Source organism: Thunnus thynnus, chromosome 1 (assembly GCF_963924715.1).
Source record: "Thunnus thynnus chromosome 1, fThuThy2.1, whole genome shotgun sequence".
NCBI lineage: Eukaryota > Metazoa > Chordata > Actinopteri > Scombriformes > Scombridae > Thunnus > Thunnus thynnus.
Genome location: NC_089517.1, coordinates 24,163,808 through 24,184,357, shown reverse-complemented (window position 1 = coordinate 24,184,357; position 20,550 = coordinate 24,163,808). Strand labels below are relative to the sequence as shown.

Below are 20,550 nucleotides of genomic sequence, written 5' to 3'. Positions count from 1 at the left end.
TCGGTATCTGCCTCATTCTGCTCTACATGCATTTGTTGGTGTTTTTCTGTGTATGTGTAATTGCATTTGGAGCTCTTTGAGCTTTTCTTTTAGTGCTTTCACTGTCATGTTGAAACTCCCTGATTCTGTTAAGGTTATAGGTAGGTATAACTCAATCTATGTTCAATGATATGATTATTTATGGTAAAGTGGTATTTGTTCTCTTGACATCTGGGGCGTTTTTGAAAAATGGTGACATTAGTTTTCTTCATATTTACTGCCAGAGGCCAGTTCTGACAGTATTTTTCTACTCTGTCCAGCTGTTGCTGTTCAGTAGGAGACAGTAGAACAAGGTCATCAGCATAAAACAGAGACTTCACCTCTCTATCAGGGAGGGAGAGACCAGGAACATTGATCCAACTGAACAGCAGGTTCATTTATATACACATTAAAGTAAGTTAGAGTTAAATTGCAACCTTAACAAACACTTCTTCTCTGGATGAAAAAATCAGTTTGTCTCCAATTTAACAGCAAACCTATTTTCCAAATACATTGATTTAACCAGATTGTACATTTTCCCCCGATACCACAATGATAAAGAACTGTGACACCATCAGCGAGCTGACGATGTTGATATCTGCACTGTTACATCATCAATGTGCTGAAACAAATATCTAATTCATACTGTTATTTTACATCATAGATGATGTAATCAGTTAAGTTGATCTTGGGGACGCCGTAGCTGAGATCAAGAATGATCTCAGTCAATGGATGTCTAATAAACTGTACAACAAAATTTTGATCATTTTTTATGCTTTTTGAACTCGGTGATCATCAAATTAATGTTTAAAGCCATTTATTATATGTGAACATGTTGTAACGTTATTGTTGGGTGTTTATTTTCTGTGTGTTTAACCCTTTTTAAGACTACATCAAAAGTTCTTTACAACCAAATAAAATGAAGCACAACACAACATTCATCTGTGCGGATTACAGTAACAAAATCTTTCAAAGAAAATGCTGGATTTGTATTTGTTTTTATTTTAAAAACATATCCTTTTATCATACACAATAAATTAAAAATCCATGATATTCATAATGACGAGAGAAAAACAGACATACATGAAGATAAACTAAGGACTTAATGACATAAACATGAGACAATAAGCAACCTGATGTAAAGCAGCCAAAGCCACCATCAGACCAACTGTTTGACATGTGCTTGATTTAAAGTATAGTTTTTATTCATTCCTAATTTCTACAATGTTAAAAAATGTAAATAAACATACAAGAGTGACGTCTTCATGCTTGTATACAACTATGTCTACCATGATGACCTTTACAACAAGGTAAAGAAACTTTCAAAACACATTTTTTCATTAAATCTAAATCTAATATGTAAAAAAATCCCCAAATTGAAGTGGTTTTAGTCAAGAGCTTCGTGTGTCCAAACTGTTTGATGTTGAGAGACAAACAGTATCTTTGGAGACAAAATGAATCAAGCACACATCAGACAGTTTCACATCGTTGCTAAAACTTGAAATGCATTTGACCGTTTTTACCACAGCAGTCAGTCAGTCAGGTTTTCATGTAAACAACATTTAAAATAAAGGACATTACGCTGTCAGATAGGTAATTTATCTGAAAGGTGAATGCTGGATGAGCAAGTGTAAATTAAGATATGACAAGATATTTATGCTCCAGATGATTTAACTGAACTAACAGAAAGTCTGTTCAGAGTATTTCTGCCTGGCTGTGTCTGTTTTTTTAATCTATGAGCATGAACAATGATAAACAGCATTTTTCCACATAAACTAGTAAATCCGTGATGTCATCCACATCAACTTGTCTCATTTACAAATATACAAATCGCTGCAAACAGTACTGCTCATGTATACTGCTCACAAGTTGCCAGTGTATTGTAGCTTAACATGATAATATTAATAATAATAATAATAATAATAATAATACAGTGAACAATGTAACGGATGCTGAATATGATACCTACTTCAATATACATATAATATCTCTTCATAAATGAAATACTCTGATATTCTGTTGGAGAAAACATGCGTCAGTCTCTATATACAGAAACACTGTACAGTGTATAAGATGCTGTAGGAGGGAAAGGGCAGAGATTTAGAAAGACAGAGAGCGCGGCGTTAAAGAGACAGGCAGGTAGATGTGAGGGAAGGTAAGAGGGAAAAGAAATGCAAGAGAGGAAGGGATGGAGGGCAGGAGGGGAAGTTTGTGCAGAGGCTCAGCAGGTCCAGGTAGAATGTGGAGGAGGTGGTGATGAATGTATTTACCAAGGGACGCTTTACTGGGAGAAAAAATGTGCAAGCAGGGGGTGCAGAAGGCATGAAGGGAGTGCAAAATGCATGGGAGTCAGTAGACTGTTAAGTTTATTACAGGGGAGCAGGCTGTTAAGTAGGTGGTATAGAAGGTTAATAGGAAATTAGAGAAGGTGGATGGAGAGATAAGTATGTGGTGAAGTAGTGTAGATGGCAGGAAAACAAGTAAGAGAGAGATAAGTTACACAAATGTCAGTAATTCTCATCCTGATTCGAGGGCTAGCTGGGGTTTGGTCCATTAGTGGAGTAGGTTGTTGGAGAGTGTGGGGGGTCAGGAGGTCAGGGTGGGGGTGGGGGTCAGGTTGGGAGGGGAGGGGGCTCTCTTCAGGTGCAGCCATGACTACGAAGGTTCAGGAGGTTCCGTGCGAAGGTCAAAGAGGAGTCAGGGAGGAGTCACCAGCATAGCAACCTGAACCCAACATCATCTGGGTCCCACGTGGCTGTTCTTCTCCTGGTCTTCACAAACCTGTCTGAAACACACTGACCGCACACACATACACACACATCAAGAGAGAAATTAAACTTATTAGCATGGCTGTATGTTGTAAGCACATGTGTATCAACAATGAGGATGTAAGTACCCATTAATCATGTTTCTATTTTTCATACTGTCAACAAATCTCACAAAAAAGCAGAAACCAACAATGAACTGATCCTAATAACAAGCCTAATGTAGCAGATTACTCTGTGACATGAAACTCTACTGTTATCCAAAAACTATTAAAAATGCATCAATGAGCCACATCATAGCTCTGGATGACACATTTCTTCATTATGATGAACGTGGGCACTACAGTTTTTTTTTTTAGATTCGTTTTTTTGTATTTTGCATTTATTTGATAGTAGAGATGCAGACAAGCAATGCAGGGAAAGAGGGAGAGGAGAAAGACCTGCAACAAAGGCCCTCAGATGGAATTGACGTTGCAGTTACGTGCTATGCGTCTTAACCACTCAGCTACCAGACGCCCCACTGAAGTTTATTTCAAGTCAATCCCACAAACACAACACTGTCCTGCTGGGATACTCACCAGATCCACAGCAGAAAGCAGAGCCGGCTGTTTTAGGAAACGATTTTTCTTTTTTTTTTTTTCATGACCTGTTATTCTAAAGGTTTACAGCTTCAATAGAAACCAGTCAGCTTGGGAGGAGAGAAACAGACTATTGAACTGTTAGTTTTGGTCTTTTTGTAGGATTATTGATAATAACAAAAATATAGAATGTTTATTACTATTATTATTATTATTATTATTATTATTATTATCCTTTAATTCACTAGTAACTGTTTATGAGCATTAAAATCCTCTTAAATAGCTTTAATGAAGAATGAAAAAATCCAACAGATGCTTTCTTTCACGTTTAGTGAAAGCTGAACCACATTTGTGGAATTTATGACAAAACCGCAAGTTTTACAAGCCCTAAAAGTCCCCTTCACTCTAGAAATGAATTCAGACTGCAGGGTTTGTAAATCACATGATGAGTGACAGGATTGTAGAGGAGAAGGAGAGGCTGAGTGCAGCAGACGCGCTGTGAGCGATGACCAGAATTTCAAGTCGCTCAAGCTGCACATAAACTCTGCTTCTGACGCTCTTCTTCGTGTGAAATAAAATTGGTATCTCAGAGAAATCAAATGAATATCAGGAAAATCTTTAAGCTCTAGTAAAAAAATCTGACTCCATCATCTCATCATGCAAACACATAATAGTCCGAGGACAAACACATTGGTTCTCTGGCTCTTTCACCTTGTCTGCGTATGTTACTGGGTGCGCCCACTAGCAGCCACACTCCTGGGTGCCCTGTGGCTGAGCGCGACGAGGAGAACGAAGCTGTCGTAACGCAGCATCGCCATACTGGATACCTGACCCCATCCTCTCTGGATCCAGCTCCCCTGAAAAAGAAAGAAAAATGATGAAGTGAGAGGGCTGGACTGATGTTCTCCACCAACTCTTTTTCATTATAAAGTTAAGAATGCAGTTGATACGGTGCCGGTAATCTTCAAAATCTGCCATGAAATTACCAATAGTCACATAATGGGAAAAAACAAACAAACATGTCATTGAACAAAAAATAATAAGAAGAAAAAATTAAAACACTTCACATGTTTAACACAAGTCTGAAAAAGTTGTGTATAAAAAATGTGGGTAAATTGTATTTTTCTTCTGCTGCATCCTTTAGTAACACTGTTGAACTGTCTAGTTTGCCACTGATCTCCATCTAAGCACACAGACATACTTTCACACTGTTGGTACATCTCAAGTCTCTTAATTGAATCCACTTTTCCTTCACTTGCATCCTTTCCTTGCGTCTTAGTCTCTCCCACTGAGGATTCATGGAGAGATGCAAAGAAACCATGCAATAAGAGAGGAAACGAGGAAATATGTTTTTAGAGAAATAAGACGTCTTTTCCTCTGAAGCGTCACATGAAGCAACATCAGTTTCTGATGACGGCAGCAGCTGATCACAGCTGGATCAGCTGGCAGTTTGCTTTAACAGCTGGAGCAACTTCTGATGGAGTTTGTGTCTGCACACATGTGCACTGTGCTAATACTAATAAAGACACACAGTTATCATTGCCAGAGCAGCTGTTTTCTCTCTGCAGCCTGTTACCTGTTTAACAAACACCTGCACATGAATAAAAACCTGCATTCTGTATTTATACTGTGTCCTGCTCAGAGGCACACGAACCATCTCTACTGGCAGAGTGTGTTTATATTATTAATTCATTGTTTGCGTCTGTATTTATTGATATTCTGATTGTGAATCAATTATTTAATAACTGAGAATATGATCAGAGTGTCTTTTGAACATTGGAAATTATTTATTAGGCTAAATGTTTCAGGGGAAAAAAGAAATTATGTAACTCAACTCAAACCTGACGCTCAGGAATTTTTCAGCCTCACATGTGACTGAATGGAAATGATGACAAATGATACAAAATATAAACGTGTTTAAAAAGTGTTTCTTGCTGACAGACAGAATCCCTGACTTTAATTTTATCCATATTAAAAGTTAATGGGGGAAATAACAGATTATGAAAAGAAAAAACTTAAGAGAGTTAACTCTGTTATCTGTCTTCACTCCTGTATGAAATTGTAGTGATGTTGTGATGTATCAGATCAGTCCGATCAGCTGCAGTGTCCAATCAATAACTGATATGCAATAAGAGAACGTGTCAGCTGGTAAAAGACTTCTGTGAAGGCTGCTCTCATGTATCCTTGCTCATGGCTCCTCAGAGCAGGAATGAGAGACTTTAGACGGCCTTCAAGATGGCAGACCGGAACAACTTCCGGTTCAAGTGGGGATCAAGGAGCGAGGAAATAACAAATAACAGACTTGAGATGTACCCTGTGATCGTATGTCTGATTGTTTTGAGGCTTGTCCTGGAGCAATGCTGTAGCTAGGTGAAGAGTTTATAGTTAGGGCTTGTTAGTGCTGGAGATATGGTCAATTCCTGACTTCATGTCTGTGAAAAATCTCCTTGAGAACTGCTACAGTCTGGGGTTGGGATTCATACCTAAGCCTGTCTTGTTGAGCCTGTTGAGATAAGAAGGGATTTAGAGTCGGGGGTTACAGTTATGGGTGAGGATCAGAGTTCCTACCTGACTCTATCTTGTTGAGGATTTTCCGAGCACACTGGACAAAGGCCTCTTCAACGTTCTCCCCTGTTAAAGCGCTGGTCTCCAGGAACATCAGCTCTGAAACACACCCACACACACACACACACACACGCGCACACACACACACACACACACACACACACACACACACACACAGTATTTCAGTCCATACAATCATTTTACTGAAAGCAGAGTAATTCTTTGCAGAACAGAAGTAAATTGCATTACTGTCAGGAAAATGTTGTACTAAGGACTTGCCAAAAGAAATTATGTCCTTCCTCTAACGATGACTCAAGGCCTGGTGCTCCTTTCTACTGACTAAATAAGGACTTTGCAGAGAGAGAAACAAACAAGCAGTCCCACTTGATCACAGACGCTCGATCTTACCGTTCTCCTGAGCGAAGCGTGAAGCTTCTAGGAACGTGACCTCTCTATCAGCGTCCAGGTCCTTCTTGTTTCCGCACAGGATGATGACGATGTTCTGACTGGCCAGCATCCTGGCATCGCTCAACCATGTAGTCAGAGCGTTGTATGTCTCTCGACTGCAGTGTAGAGAGACGGAGACAAAGACACAGAAAGAGGAGAAAGACAGAAAGAAGGGAGAGACAACAGGGTACATTTTAGAAAAGGTGAAGGGAGTCTATTAATGTGAGCTGGCAGGAAAAGAAACCAAGAAGGGACTTGACATAGACGCAATCTGAAATCATGTTTGCTGATTTACCTGGTGATATCATAAACCAGCAGCGCTCCTGCTGCTCCTCTGTAGTAACTTCTGGTCACAGACCTGACAGACAAACACATAAACAGACACACAGTCAGGACCAGCAGGCAGACAGACATATTTTAACTTACAGTCATACATTTACTTGAACACCTTACAGTTAGAATAATCAATGATTTGCCAACAGTTTATTTATGTTGGAATATTTTCCTACCTGAACCGTTCTTGTCCTGCAGTGTCCCAAATCTGCAGTTTGACCATTTTGTTGACCACACTGATGATCTTGGAGCCAAACTCCACTCCAATTGTGTGGTTGGATTCATCCTTAACTGGGAAACAAAAATCAGACGTTCAAGCAATCTTGTCATTATAGATAAACAACTGCAACACGTGATGATCTTATCTTTTCAGCACGATGAATCATTCTGAGGTTTTATTTATAATGCTACAAGATGAGGCATTGTGTACTAAATCTCTCTAGACATATCCTTGTTTCGGAACTACACTAAAAAAAAGTTTAACAAATTTTCACATATTGGTACGTGTTGATTAGATTCACCGAGTTCATTGATTTTAACACATTTAACACTTTACTGTGTTACAGCTAACAATGAGTGTAAATTGCTACTAAATCAGGATGTGGATATTTGTTGTCTGAAGAGCTATGTCAATATAGAGCAGAATTTTACTTATTTCTAGCACCGCTAGACAACAGTACAGTAGTTTATGAACAGAAGATTGTTTTCTAAATATTTCTGACTCACATCTCTTCTCGATGAACTGGTGCAGCAGGCAGGATTTGCCAGTTCCAGCATTCCCAATCACCAGGAATTTAAACAGGAAATCTGGGGAGGAAACACAGAAATTACAGCACTGATATCCTTTACACACAACACAACACGTCTGCTGTTCTGTAAATATCAGAAAGTCTGATAATAACAACAAAGAAACCGCAATACAGAAATGCTGGATATGTGTTTTTGGTCATTTAGAAAAAAAATAAGGGGTCACCCTTACATAGTTTATCTAGCAGAGAGAACCACTGACAGGTATATAATACACCCTGCTCAGTCTTGGTAACAGTTCTTTAATAATAAAACTTAAGGGATCTCTCCCAAAAATGTTTATGTTATATGTTTATGTTGAAAAATGAATCTCAACTGATATATTATTAATGAATTTTTGAACTCTTAGATGTTGCTATCGATGTTGGCCCCAACAATCAGTCTGGCTTTGGTCATAAAATCATAAAAAATGGCAGAACAGAATACAATATTGTAATATATAGCTATGTGGTGTACAATTATGCACAGTTATGATAAAAGTTGTTTCCACATTATTATATTTCCACATTCACTTTTTATTATATTATATTTTTTCAGAGTAATAACCAACTTGGCTTCTCTAATACAGATAAAAGGTAATTCATAATCAATAATCAACTGTGGGAATAAAAACACATCTCATCTTGTGTTTACCCACAAATCAATACACTTTCACTAGCATATGTAGATACTACTGAGACTATACAGTGTAAAAATGGTGAAGTCAGGACAAAAATTGTCTCTTAAAACAGAGTTATGATCTTAATGGTGTATCCAAGTTTCCAGCACACTTTCTGGTTTACAGTACACACGGCACAATCAGATCTTAATGTCAGCTTCATCATCCTCAGCCCTGTCCCCAGAACTCCTGAGCAAACAAACTCGACACATTTTGCCAACATAACCACAGTGTAATACCCCTGAGATGTTACTTAACGCTGACAGGGCATCTTTAAGGCCAGTGTAGCCTTCACCAGCGGCTAGGTTAGCCTGCCAGCTATTTATTTACGATGAGAAAAAAGCCCCTTCGGCACACCTGCCTCATCCCATCTCTGTGACTACATGAAGATGTTGACGGTGGCCACTTGTCAAATAAACAGACTACTTACCGTAAGACTCCGACATCGCCAGTGTGGCGTTTTGACAGCGAAAGGGAATGAAGGGAGAAATGGAGGGTTGACAGATGGATAGCTAGCTAAGGAAAGGAAAATAGTCCTGTTGATGATTTCCGCGGATTCCAGCTGGATTGTCCACCTCCGACTTCCCGTACGTGGTTTGTCGTTTGAAAATAATGTCTTTGTAATGTGGCAGGCTGGCGCAGGGTGGTGCTGCTTCACTAACTAGGTTTTTATTGAATTAAAGTCAAATTTCTTTCTACAGCGTTGAAATGAGTTGAAATGCTGTCATTAGGGCGAGAGCGTCGTTTGAGCTCCACATTTAAAGAGTCGTGGAATATAATTCTAATGTAAATAATTCAAATACTACCGGTTATAATTAAAATTAACTTAAAATATCTTCATATATCTCCACACTCCGGTGCAGATGGTGGCAGTGATGTTGCATTAACGTTTCTCAACCGCCACAAAAACCTCACCGGAAAGAAGAAAGCTAAACAAACGGCTGGTGAGCTAGCAGCTAGCCCAGCAGCAAAGCTTTATTTAGCGGAATATGGCTGCTGTGCTCCCCGTCAGACCGCCTTGCGACAGCAACCCCGCTACTCCTGGAGCCCAGTCCATAAAGGTGACATTTATACTCCGCAGACAACACGACTCATGGTTATCTCTGCTCAGGGAGCTCTGCATCGTCGCTCTGTTAGCTAACAGCTAAGCTATTTAGCTATCCAACGGCTACCTGAGTCCATGAATGACTGTTAGCGACGTTAGCGTCACCCCTTTGTTTTGTTTCCAGCTGTGTAACGAATGATTAACCTTTTCAGGACGGCTTATATTTGCGTGTTGGGCAATAATATTTTTATACAGTCTATAGTGTCGGGTCTATAAACAGAGATTTGTGTCGTTTTTTAATGTAAAAAACACAGAACGTGATTAACTAACGTTTCTGTGCATGTAAGGTCAAGTCTGTAATCGGTGATACTAATCACCCTCTCCCATCAACACATTAGATTAGATTTAACTTTATTGTCATTGAACAAATACAAATATCGAACAACCAGATGCAGTTGTGCAATTTAGACATAAAATGCTGATGTGCATGATATAAATTACTATGTGCAGCTTACAAAGATATATAAGATGTAGATATACAGATATACATTTGTGGAAATGATGCAGTATGTTTATATAAAGTGACGTTGTGGTGAGTAAACAGTTTAGCAGAAAAAAAGGCTTTCAGTCTGCTGGTGCGGGAGCGGAGGCTTCTGTGTTAAACAATGAGGTAATCCATATTGATATTTATGTAATGTTAGCACACACATTCAGCTGTTTATTATATAATTATCTGATAACAGTTACTATAGTGGAGTGTTCCGTTAGCTGCTTGTTCTTTTCAAATACTCCTTCAGTCCCCACTACAGACAAATCCTAAACGTCAAAAATGAATCATTTTAGATCAGTTTTCACACATTAATGTAGACTAGACAGACAGTCAGATACTATATTGATACCAAAGGGAAATTACAATGTTACTGCAGCCGACAATGACGTAAAAACAATAACGTAAATGCAATTAAAGGCTAAATTACACACAGTGATTAAAAAACTAACTCAAATAGAAAAAATAAATAGAACGGAAAGAATATAATGGTCAGGTGGATATTGCTATGATAGTACAGTGCATGATTGTTCATAGATGTCAGAGTTGAGTGTACCAAATATTGATACCTGAATAATCTACACAATGCAGCAACATATACAGACAGTACCCCAAAGATGATCAAAATATGAATCTGAAATACAATAGATGTGATGGACAATGTAATAAGATGACTGTTCATTTTGAGGTTTTTCTGTTGCCTCATTGCAGACGAAAATGACTTTGAATGGGAGAACAGTGTACATTTAAGACTTGACAAGTAATTTTCTCTGATGTGTGAGAAGTGATGCTTAGGTGTCCAAAAATGTGAACCACAGGGGAGGTGATGAACAAATATTTCTCTGCCCATTTTAAAAAAAAAAAAAAAAAAAAAAAAAAAAAAAAGTCAAATCACAAATAGTGACCAAAAAGTGCCCACAAACAGCAGCAAAGCAATACTCCAGTGTGAGAAAGTTGGGTTTAACAAAATGAGATAGTCCTCCTCTCTTTCCTCTCAGTTCATTACATACGAGTCCATTTTCTGCTTTATCCTATTTGCCAACATCACCTTATATCATGGTTAAACATAATTAAAATGGTATTCTTTTCTTTTTCTCTGCAGGAGGATATAATAGAAGAGGTATCCAATGATGGCAGCCAGCCTCCCAAGAGGAGGAGAATGGGTTCAGGCGAAAGCTCTCGAAGCTGTGACACCTCCAGCCAAGAGCTTGGGTGGGTTGGCTTGTAGTGTTTGTCATAGAGCAGTAATTTGTCAGGGGGCATGTTGAAACAGTCTCAAGTATTTTTTAACTGGTCTTGATAACCTGAGGGCTCAAAAAATGTACATATACATATATGATCAAACTGAGAGCCATGACTGTTTAGTACCTATTATATTCTCTATGCTGCCAGACAACAGTCTTTATACTCAACCCCTGTTGTCCCCCTCACCCCTCGTCCAGTCCAACATATTTCCCAGCAGAGAACCTGACAGAGTACAAATGGCCGCCAGATGATACAGGAGAGTATTACATGCTGCAGGAGCAGGTCAGCGAGTATCTGGGAGTCACATCCTTCAAGAGGAAGTACCCTGGTATGAACTGGAATAAAAAGCTGTTACCTCTGTAGTTTTTTGTCAGCTTTCATGCTGTTGTAATGATAGTCTTTGTCTTTTCCATTGAGCTGTTAAGGAGAATTACTGTAACCTGTTCCCTGACCAGTGGCATTGTTTTTTTTTTTGTTACTCTTTAGATATGGAGAGGAGAGACTTGTCCCACAAAGAGAAGCTCTACCTGCGCGAACAGAACGTCATCACTGAGACACAGTGCACTCTGGGTAGGAACCACCTCCAGCCCTAATACTGTCAGACCAGCTTGAAGTACATAGGTTTTTTTCACTACATTGCAGAAAAAAAATCCTAGCATTCTCTTAACATGGTGCGTTAGGAGTTTTAATAGTCAGGTACCTTGTTTATGTGATTTACTCCGTGAATAACATTTGATTGTGCAAGTCATCAGTAAGCTTGATGCAGTGAAAGTGTGCACAGGATCTGAATGCTGTTTGTTTGTTTCCAGGTCTGACAGCTCTGCGGAGTGATGAGGTGATAGATCTGATGATAAAGGAGTATCCCACCAAACACTCTGAGTACTCGGTCATACTGCAGGAGAGAGAGCGACAGAGAATAGCTAAAGAGTACTCTGTAAGTACACAAATAATATGTATATCCTAGGATTGATGACTGCTGTTAGTGTTATTCTTATTTTACAGTAATGCATTTAATGAAAGTCCTCCACATACATGTATGTGAATGCTGCTTTGTCTATTGTCCTTTCATAGCAAATGCAGCAGCAGAACCCACAGAAGGTGGAGGCCAGCAAAGTACCTGAGTACATTAAGAAGGCAGCTAAAAAGGCTGCAGAGTTCAACAGTAACTTCAACAGGGAGCGTATGGAAGAGAGGAGAGCTTATTTTGACCTCCAGACACATGTAAGTCCAACTTAAGATAACAGATGATTTGGTGAACTGACTGAGTTTCGATGAGGATCCTGTGACCATCATTGAAGGCAACATATAACAAAACTACATTATGTGTGACAGTCAGAATACATTAGGCACGGACACAAGCACGTCCATTAAAATCAACTGAAGCTGCTATGCTGACCATGGAAGCTGTGCGGACATCGCACTGCTCATGTCTTTTGTTTTTTTACATGTGGCTACACAGCCCTCCACCAGGTAAAATCTACATAGAAGTGTGTAAAAAAAACAAAAAAAAAAACAAGCACAAACTGTTTAAAATGATTAAAATAAATACTTCATTGTACCAGAGGCAATGTGACGCAGAAGTCACCTTGTTGGGGTTTTTTTTACATTGCACATTAAAATAAATCAATCAAATCAATGTGTATCCATGATCTTGTAGTTAAAACGATCTAGTTAATTAATTCAGTACCAGTTAATATAGCCTAGGCTTCCAAACCCTGCATAAGCAACTGCATTATCACTCGGCAAAACTCAATATGCATGCAGTGACGGAGATGAGATTGGTGTAGCAGGTAGAAAACCCCTCTCTGTCCTGCCTACATGACGCATTGCATCCGTGCCTGGTGTATCTCAGCTGTTACTCTGTGATGACCAGCTCTAGTTACACATACGAAGACTTCTGTTCCTAATCTGAATCAAAACTTGGTTTGTTGCTCTTTTAAAGAAAGAGGGCAGAATTTCCCCCAGAAGTAGAAGTTAGGAGGAACTATGATGATCTTCACCAGTATACATCACATCTGAACCAGTAGATATATAAAGACCATGTGTGTTGAATTCTGACTTTGCTGTCAGTCTTTCATCATCAACAACTTGGACCTCACCGGCTTGTTTTTGGTATTATAACATTTTGACATGCTTTGTGTTTGGTGTGTTGTCCCAGATTATCCAGGTGCCCCAGGGAAGGTTCAAGGTGCTTGCTCCAGAGCTGACCAGGACAGGGCCCTACCCTGTGGCTCTCATACCAGGACAGTTCCAGGACTACTACAAAAAGTACATTCCTCCCAAATCACATGTAACCTTATTGTGTTTTCTGGTTTGTTGCCATGCTGAGTGTTTTGCCCTGATGCATTTATCATATTGTCCATAACAGGTACTCTCCCAATGAGCTGCGGTACCTGCCGTTGAACACAGCTCTGTTTGAGCCTCCACTGGATCCAGAGCTCCCTGCGCTGGACTCAGAACCCGACTCAGACGACGCTGAGGATGGCAAGGATGAAAAAAAGAACAAGAACTCATCTGTAAGACATGAAGCTGCCACTGGACGCTTGTTCATACATCCATTCTGGACTAATGATGTTTTAATGGTAGAAATCTACCATGCGGCAATTGTACTATGCTTTGTAAAAGTGAAAAGATAAGATTCATTAAGCTAAAGAATTACTGTGATTAGCTGGGAGAAATGCAGCCTTTTCTTTTTACAGTTTTCATTTATGTTAATGGTTAATCTGATGCAATATCATGACATTAAAGAAATCATAATTAATTGTAGCCACACTGGGAAGGCTTTTGTGCATCCATAGGCTGAAGAAATAAAGGTTCTGGTTCGATCTCAGAACTATTAACACAACAAACCTGAACTCAGACAGTTGTGTACATCATTTCTAAATCCCTCTCTTGTGCTTAACTCTCTCCCCCTCCTCTTCTCTTCCTCTGCAGGACAGTTCTTCAGGCAACACATCAGACGTGGAGAGCCAGGAGGGAGGAGGCGGACAGGGCCACAAGTCCAAGGCCAAAGACAGGACATCCACGCCGGGCAAAGACGGCCATCGCCATTCTGCCTCCCACAAATCCACCCCAGGGTACAAGGTAGAGGACAAAACCACCTGAACTCTTCTCCAACAACAGCAGCAGCACTTTTTTTCTACCCCCCCTCCTCCTCTTTCTACTACTACCACTCCCTTACTCCATCCATCCCGTCAACCCTCCCTAGCTTTCTTCACTTTGTTCTCCGGCTTCTACAGTTTGTCAACATTTCAGCTGGGACCACCTGGTCCACACACACACACACACACACACACGCACACACACACACATATACACAGTCACACATTGGGGGTCCCGTCTTCAGTTTTTGTTTTTATGATTGCCACCTGGCTTTTTTTTTTCCTCCTTCGTACCAGACTGTGAGCAATAAGAACAATTTAAAGGAACAGTTCACGTGTTTCTTTTCCACTGCACTTTCACTTTTTTTTTGTTTTTTCAGCGAAGACAAATTTGAACTTTAAAAGTTTTTCCTTTTTGAATGTCTTCAATATACCTCTTGTGTGTCCTCACTTGTCAAAAAAAAGATACTTCCAAGACAAGTAAGTGGATGTTTTGGCTGCTAGTTTTTCTTTCACATTTTTGAAAAAAACATTTTTGTTACTCTGATATAGAAAATATAAACCACACACGTTTTGTGGTTGCTTTTAAAAACTAGTTGATGTTAACACCAGAGAATTTTAACATTTATACCTGAAGTGTAGAATGCACTTAACCCTAATGTTTAAATTGTGTATTGGTACAATAATATGCTTTGTTTATACACCATGTGATGTACTGTTAATCTGTTAATAATTATCGGAGAGCTGTTTGGGCTTTACTTGTCCCTATAATGTCAGTGTGGAGAGATGAGGACATGCTGACCTTGTTCACACTTTTGCTGAGCTGAACTAGAAGTAGTGTGTACGCTGCTGGGCAAACCCATATCAGCTTAACTTGTTTTAACACCAAGTCACAGCACATCTTTAGCAGTTATTTTAAATTTAAAAGGTTTATTTTAAATAAACACCTTGACTTTTATCTAATTGTTCAAGGCTGCCCCTCGGTCACTCCACTCTACTTCTACATGGTTTTTGTTTTATTTTTCCAATCCTCAAAGTTGCAGATGAAAAATTCCAACACCTAAATAAAAATATGGCTACATATTCCCGTTAATATAAAGTCCAGTTGAGTTCAGCTCAGCTTTGTGGTGTGGACACGGTCCTTTTCTAGTGTGTGTTTGCCAGTTACCAGTTTCACAGTGTGTTTAAGTTTGACTACCCAGTACCAGTTGAACGGTCCTTTACTCATCTGATCATTTTGCACATGGTTTGAATCGACCCAGCAGGAACAGAGTTTAGTGGACATGTTGGAAGCCAGAATTCATTAGTGTCCGTGTACTATGTCAATTTGTGATGAGTACAAAAGGACTTATAGATGCTATAACTTCAGACATTATATTTATAAAAATATAGTTTGCAGATGTCAAAAGGTATGATGCATAACTTTGCAACCTGGGTAAATCTGCCAAAGTAAAGTGCACGTAGAGTTCATCTCTTTTTCAGTGGTAAAGTATATTCTCCATAGCCATTAAGAAAATCCCTATTTATAGATGAAAGGTTTTATGATTTCTAATGGTTTTCAATGTTCCCAGAATCTGTATGTGACAGTCAGTGATGCAGGCTGCTAGCTGATTAACGTTACTTCGCTCTGGTCTGGCTACCATCTACAGTATATGCAGTGGTTTACAGTGACCTCATGATTGGTGAAAACTCTCTAAAGTGTTTGAGTAGTGTGATATTTTCACAATGCAGCTCATGAATAAAAACAAATTATGAAGAACAAAGATGAAAATAGATGAATTAATTTCCTTTACTTAGAATAATTTTGTTCAGAGTGTCGTACATGTTGCATGATTAAAACAAATCTATATTTCATCATTAAAATAAAATAAAGGTTAATGATACCAAGTTGGGAAATGAATTGCTATAAACATAAATGGATCATGATGGAGATAAAAACACTTCATTTAATGCAGTCATAATGTGACTACAACATATTATAATCATTGTTGATATTTCAGATCTTTTTAACCGTGTTGCCCTTGATATTGATTCTTCTGTGATGTTGAGGAGATGAGAAAGTGTAATTTGTGTAATTTGGGATTTGAGCGTCCTGATTATTACTAGGAGTTTGAAGGTTGAGCAGAGTTCAGTTTCAGTAGATACACTCGGCACAGCTAACAGGTTAGCGTTTGTATCAATGGCTACTAACTTTATTACTTATATTGACAGCTGAGACAGACAATATATTTGATGACATATTTCATGACATAACAATAAAAGTAATAGTCTATACCTACAGAATATCCCTCTTATATCTTGTTGTCCATTAATCTTAAAACTCCACCAGCTGTGGAAGAGCCAGTATCAACCAGTAGAGATTTCCCACCTAAAAGACCTTTTTCACAGTACGTTTTGACACGTCAAAGCAGGAAAAGTACAGGTGCAATTAATAACATTAAAGATGGCTGACTTCGGTTTACTTGTTCCAATTTCATGACTCTGGTACAGTGCGTGATGATTCATCAGTACGGCTTTCTTGATCAGTTGCACCTGTGATTTTTCTGCTACGACAAGTCAAACTGTCTGCTGTGAAAAAGGTTGAATGAAAATCCACAGTCCTCTTTTCATGCAAAAATGTATTTGAACATTTATTTATTTGAAGCTAATATGAGGCTTCAGCATTCCAAATTAGTGGATATCTATATATAAGTTAGTCTTTTTAGTGCCAAATTCCCTGTTTTTGTTGTTTGTCCTTCCGCTGTAGCTGTACAGGAAGAGGAAATGTTTTACTAAAAAGACTAACTATTGAAGATATCCTCTTTATTTGACTAACTCAGACAGCTGAAGCCTCAGATTATTTTCTGACAGACATTTAAATCACTTTTTGCTCTAAATGAGGACTGTGCATTACAGTGAGCAAAACCTGTTTTAGTGTACATATGAACACCTGACTATTATTTTAAGACAGACTTGGAAAAATTTTGATTCTATCCTTTAAAGTAGTAGTATTGGTAGAATATGTATGTCTATATTCACACTGTAGTGAAGCAATTCAAGGGGCTGTGTCCAACTCTTCTCTTTATTATTTCCCTTTCCTGCTGCTGTTTTTCTCCTAGTTTAGTTCTGCTTTGGTTCTAGTCTTGGACTTCCATCATTACCAAACTTAATTGATCCATTGTTTTGTTTTTGTTTTTTAACCATTAGCCGTCTAGTCTAATCTGCTCTTCCTGTCAGGGGACATTCTAATGAAGGATGTCACAAGTGTTTAATGCAACTGGACATGATGTAAGTATGTAAGACTACAGATTTAGTTAATTTTGGGGATACACACTTACTTCATGCGCTTCAGACAAATATTGTATGCACAGATTTTGACTCGTTAAAAGTTTGGATAAAGACTGTTGCAGTCCAACCATAAAATCTTGCTCAGTCTTCTCTGTTTTAATTCTGTGGCGGCTTCCTATAGAGGCGTTAAAAAGAGTTAAATGTTTCCAAATATTTCCAGTGTGACATCCTGATTTAAATGTCCCCGAGTCTCCTTATCTTTCCTCTCTGACCCCTGTTGAACTCAGTGGTATGTTGCATAAAAAGCAACTCTTCAGACATCCATAGTCATAAAACACAGTTCAAGAGTGGAAATAAAAATTTCAAACTCATAGAGTGGACAGAAGTTGTGATTGTGTCCATCAGCATATTGATTCAAGTCTACAATTGTCAAATATTTGTTTGTCAAACAGCCTTGAATATTGTTACATGGTAAATAATGGGAGCTGCAGGGATGACATCACTTAGATTACAGATGCAACATGCTTGCAAGAGGGTCTGTTAGACACCACATGCCGTTCTTGTTTGTACCCTGAGATATATTTTAATCTCCTGGTACTTTGCACACTGTTGCAGTTTAATATGCTGAATTCTGTTTAAGTTTATGTGTTTCAAGTGTATAAACCAGTCAACATGTAATTCATGTACTGTGCTCCCAAAAGTAGAAGATATAGTGCTCTTTTTGTTTTTGTCTTTTGTCTCCAAAGCACTCAAAATGCATTGAACTACTACACTGTACTGTATATTGTCCATGACTACAGGATACCCGTTTCTGGTTGGTTTTTATAGCATTATTCTGCCCTTGCAGCCTAAGGTCATTCCCAATGCTATATGTGGCATTTGCCAGAAGGGTAAAGAGGCCAACAAGAAAGGCAAGCCAGAGGCTCTCATTCACTGCTCCCAATGTGATAACAGCGGTAAGTTCATGCACTTCGTTTTAAAGGACACTTCCCTGCACTGCTTGTGTTGTGTTTGTATTTTTGACTTTAAGTTCAAGAACTATTTTCCAGTATTTGCAACATAACATCAGCAGAATTTAGCCACATCTATTACTAAGTGTCTTCATGTTTTCTCAAATTACGTTGACTCTGATTCATTATTCATCAGTGGGTTTTTTTTGGTGTTTTTTTTAATTAACTGATGATTGAATAATATTTAGCTGATCCCAGATGTTCGTTGTCTAATGAATCAGCTCTTATCAGTGAATTGAAATGTTCAGTTGTCGTTGTACCACCAGTTAACTTCATTTCATTGTCTCGAGTGGAACAGCTGAAGCCTTCAGATCTGTATAAGCAAGTTTTGTACTTTCAGGAAATTGTTTATACTTTGTTTAAACACAGTGTGAGTGTTTACATTCAGACAGTAAAGCTTGTGTTATTTCAGGTAATATATATATTTCACTGTTCAAATGATTTACAGTTACTGTACACCTACATACACATTAGTTATTCATCTGAAGGCTGCGTCAAACACATTTAATGTTCTGTTCATACAGTAATTACCAAGCAGGTGTGACGACATGGAGAAAAAGACCAAGCCTGTCACTTAAGATAGTCATAAAACTAGTTATAGACATTTTAGAAAACAGTCTAGATGTGAACAGATTCAAGATAATGCTCTCTGAAATAACGACGTGTCAGTGAGACACGAACATCATGTCTGTCTGTGTTTTGCTGTCTCATCTGCCTCCTTGTGTGTGTGCCTGTTGCTGTGTGGATGTGTCACGTATTTATTTCTGTCTTTGGCTCTGTCTGTGTGTTTCTGCGTACTTTCTTCTGAGCATGTGTTTTTGTGTCCATAAACTTTAGGCCACCCATCCTGCTTGGACATGAGTGAGGAGCTGGTGGGTGTGATCCAGACGTACCGCTGGCAGTGTATGGAGTGTAAGACGTGCACCGTGTGCCAGCAGCCCCACCATGAGGACGAGATGATGTTCTGTGACAAATGTGACCGAGGATACCACACGTTCTGCGTGGGCATGGATTCCATACCTAATGGTCAGAGGATGAACATGCATACAGGCACTTCTTCTTTCTACTTGTCTTGATTTTTTTTAAAATAATTATTCATTCAATTTTTCTGTCTCCTCAGGTCTTTGGGTATGTGAGGTGTGTGACAAAAATTTCACCACACCCAAGAAGAAGGGAGGAGCCAAAACACCCAAGAAATCCAAGTCGGCTCAGAAATGACCGACGGCATCATTAACTACAATACCTTGACCAAATTCTCATTTGTATAATTGTTTACAGAAGCTGTAAAGTGTTAAAGGATCAGGGTGGAAATTGAACGTCCTCAAAAGCTTTCTGAATGACTATGACTATCTGAAAAGTCCGGTCTTTGATCTAAATTTAATCTAAAGTGTAGTTCCACTACCAAAAAATACCAAAAATTGTTGTTACTGATTTACAAGTCGTTCAATACACAGACTGCCACGAGACAACAGCCAAGTCTGAATGAGTAATCTTTGCTGTGAAAGCTTTGTTTACATCAGTAATGTCTGAAAACACAGAAGAAAGGCTGGCGTATAATTTCAATCACAATCAGTTTAGAAACACAGAACTCCTATTTTCTACCTGTAAAGTCAAACTTAAACCATGTTTATTAATAAATCTCAAATGTATGTACTAAAAAATGTCAGATTAGGCATTAATTTAAGCATAGTAACTGGTCTGTAATGTTAGGGACTGACTGACATCATACATGAATAATGTTAATTGAATCCATCCAACTCCGTCGCACTAAATCCTGGTGATCTGCTAACCACTATCAGTGTGAGTGCATTCCTACTTCATTAAACCAACTCGTCTTGTAGTTTCTGTCTCACATCTCTGTGACCAACAGCGATAAATTGTTTCAGATGAACAAATGGTGCTTTTGATCTTGTACTACTGAAACAATCAGGGTTAACAAGAGTTCACTCATTTATTTCTTTCAAAACAACATTTTTGTATGTTTTTTTTTTTTTTTGTATCTCATAAACTACAATATGTTTTTTAATTAACGTTTATTTAACGATGCAGGCCAGTAAAGAGCAATCTTATTTAAACTCTTGTCCTGTGTAATAAAATGTAATAGACGCTGGCTGTGATCTACGGCTGCAGCAGTTTTCAGGTATTTATGTTTGAGTCTCAATAA

At 38.6% G+C, this 20,550-nt stretch overlaps 2 protein-coding genes across 4 annotated transcripts; one reads left to right on the top strand and one right to left on the bottom strand.

Moving 5' to 3' along the window:
* Positions 1-1,000: 1,000 nt before the first annotated feature.
* On the bottom strand, positions 1,001-8,741 carry rab4a (RAB4a, member RAS oncogene family). 2 transcript variants are annotated; one of them, XM_067592065.1, is made up of 8 exons: positions 8,602-8,741; positions 7,433-7,513; positions 6,883-6,997; positions 6,669-6,731; positions 6,335-6,489; positions 5,930-6,025; positions 4,073-4,218; positions 1,001-2,813 (listed from the first exon to the last, which is right to left on the bottom strand). In XM_067592065.1, the coding sequence occupies exons 1-7, from the start codon at positions 8,615-8,617 to the stop codon at positions 4,103-4,105; spliced, it is 642 nt and encodes a 213-aa protein (XP_067448166.1). In that variant the 5' UTR covers positions 8,618-8,741; the 3' UTR covers positions 1,001-2,813; positions 4,073-4,102. The 2 variants fall into 2 exon arrangements, with proteins under 2 accessions (XP_067448166.1, XP_067448174.1); XM_067592073.1 differs by having other exon boundaries at positions 1,001-2,803.
* Positions 8,649-20,473, top strand: phf10 (PHD finger protein 10). Of its 2 annotated transcripts, none has more exons than XM_067592052.1 (12): positions 8,649-8,758; positions 10,866-10,975; positions 11,206-11,336; positions 11,495-11,578; positions 11,818-11,942; positions 12,080-12,229; positions 13,167-13,276; positions 13,377-13,524; positions 13,943-14,092; positions 18,224-18,332; positions 19,224-19,412; positions 19,507-20,473. In XM_067592052.1, the coding sequence occupies exons 1-12, from the start codon at positions 8,714-8,716 to the stop codon at positions 19,602-19,604; spliced, it is 1,449 nt and encodes a 482-aa protein (XP_067448153.1). In that variant the 5' UTR covers positions 8,649-8,713; the 3' UTR covers positions 19,605-20,473. The 2 variants fall into 2 exon arrangements, with proteins under 2 accessions (XP_067448153.1, XP_067448144.1); XM_067592043.1 differs by lacking the exon at positions 8,649-8,758 and adding an exon at positions 9,064-9,232.
* Positions 20,474-20,550: the final 77 nt, after the last annotated feature.

Excerpts from the sequence above, each read along its gene's own strand:
- rab4a (XM_067592065.1), bottom strand. Across the intron at positions 6,490-6,668 it reads CTGGTTTATGATATCACCAG|TCGAGAGACATACAACGCTC; the intron begins GTAAATCAGCAA and ends TCTACACTGCAG. Across the intron at positions 6,026-6,334 it reads ACGCTTCGCTCAGGAGAACG|AGCTGATGTTCCTGGAGACC; the intron begins GTAAGATCGAGC and ends GGTGTGTTTCAG.
- phf10 (XM_067592043.1), top strand. The coding sequence starts at position 9,161 with ATGGCTGCTGTGCTCCCCGTCAGACCGCCTTGCGACAGCAACCCCGCT. Across the intron at positions 9,233-10,865 it reads CTGGAGCCCAGTCCATAAAG|GAGGATATAATAGAAGAGGT; the intron begins GTGACATTTATA and ends TTTTCTCTGCAG. Across the intron at positions 11,943-12,079 it reads GAATAGCTAAAGAGTACTCT|CAAATGCAGCAGCAGAACCC; the intron begins GTAAGTACACAA and ends GTCCTTTCATAG.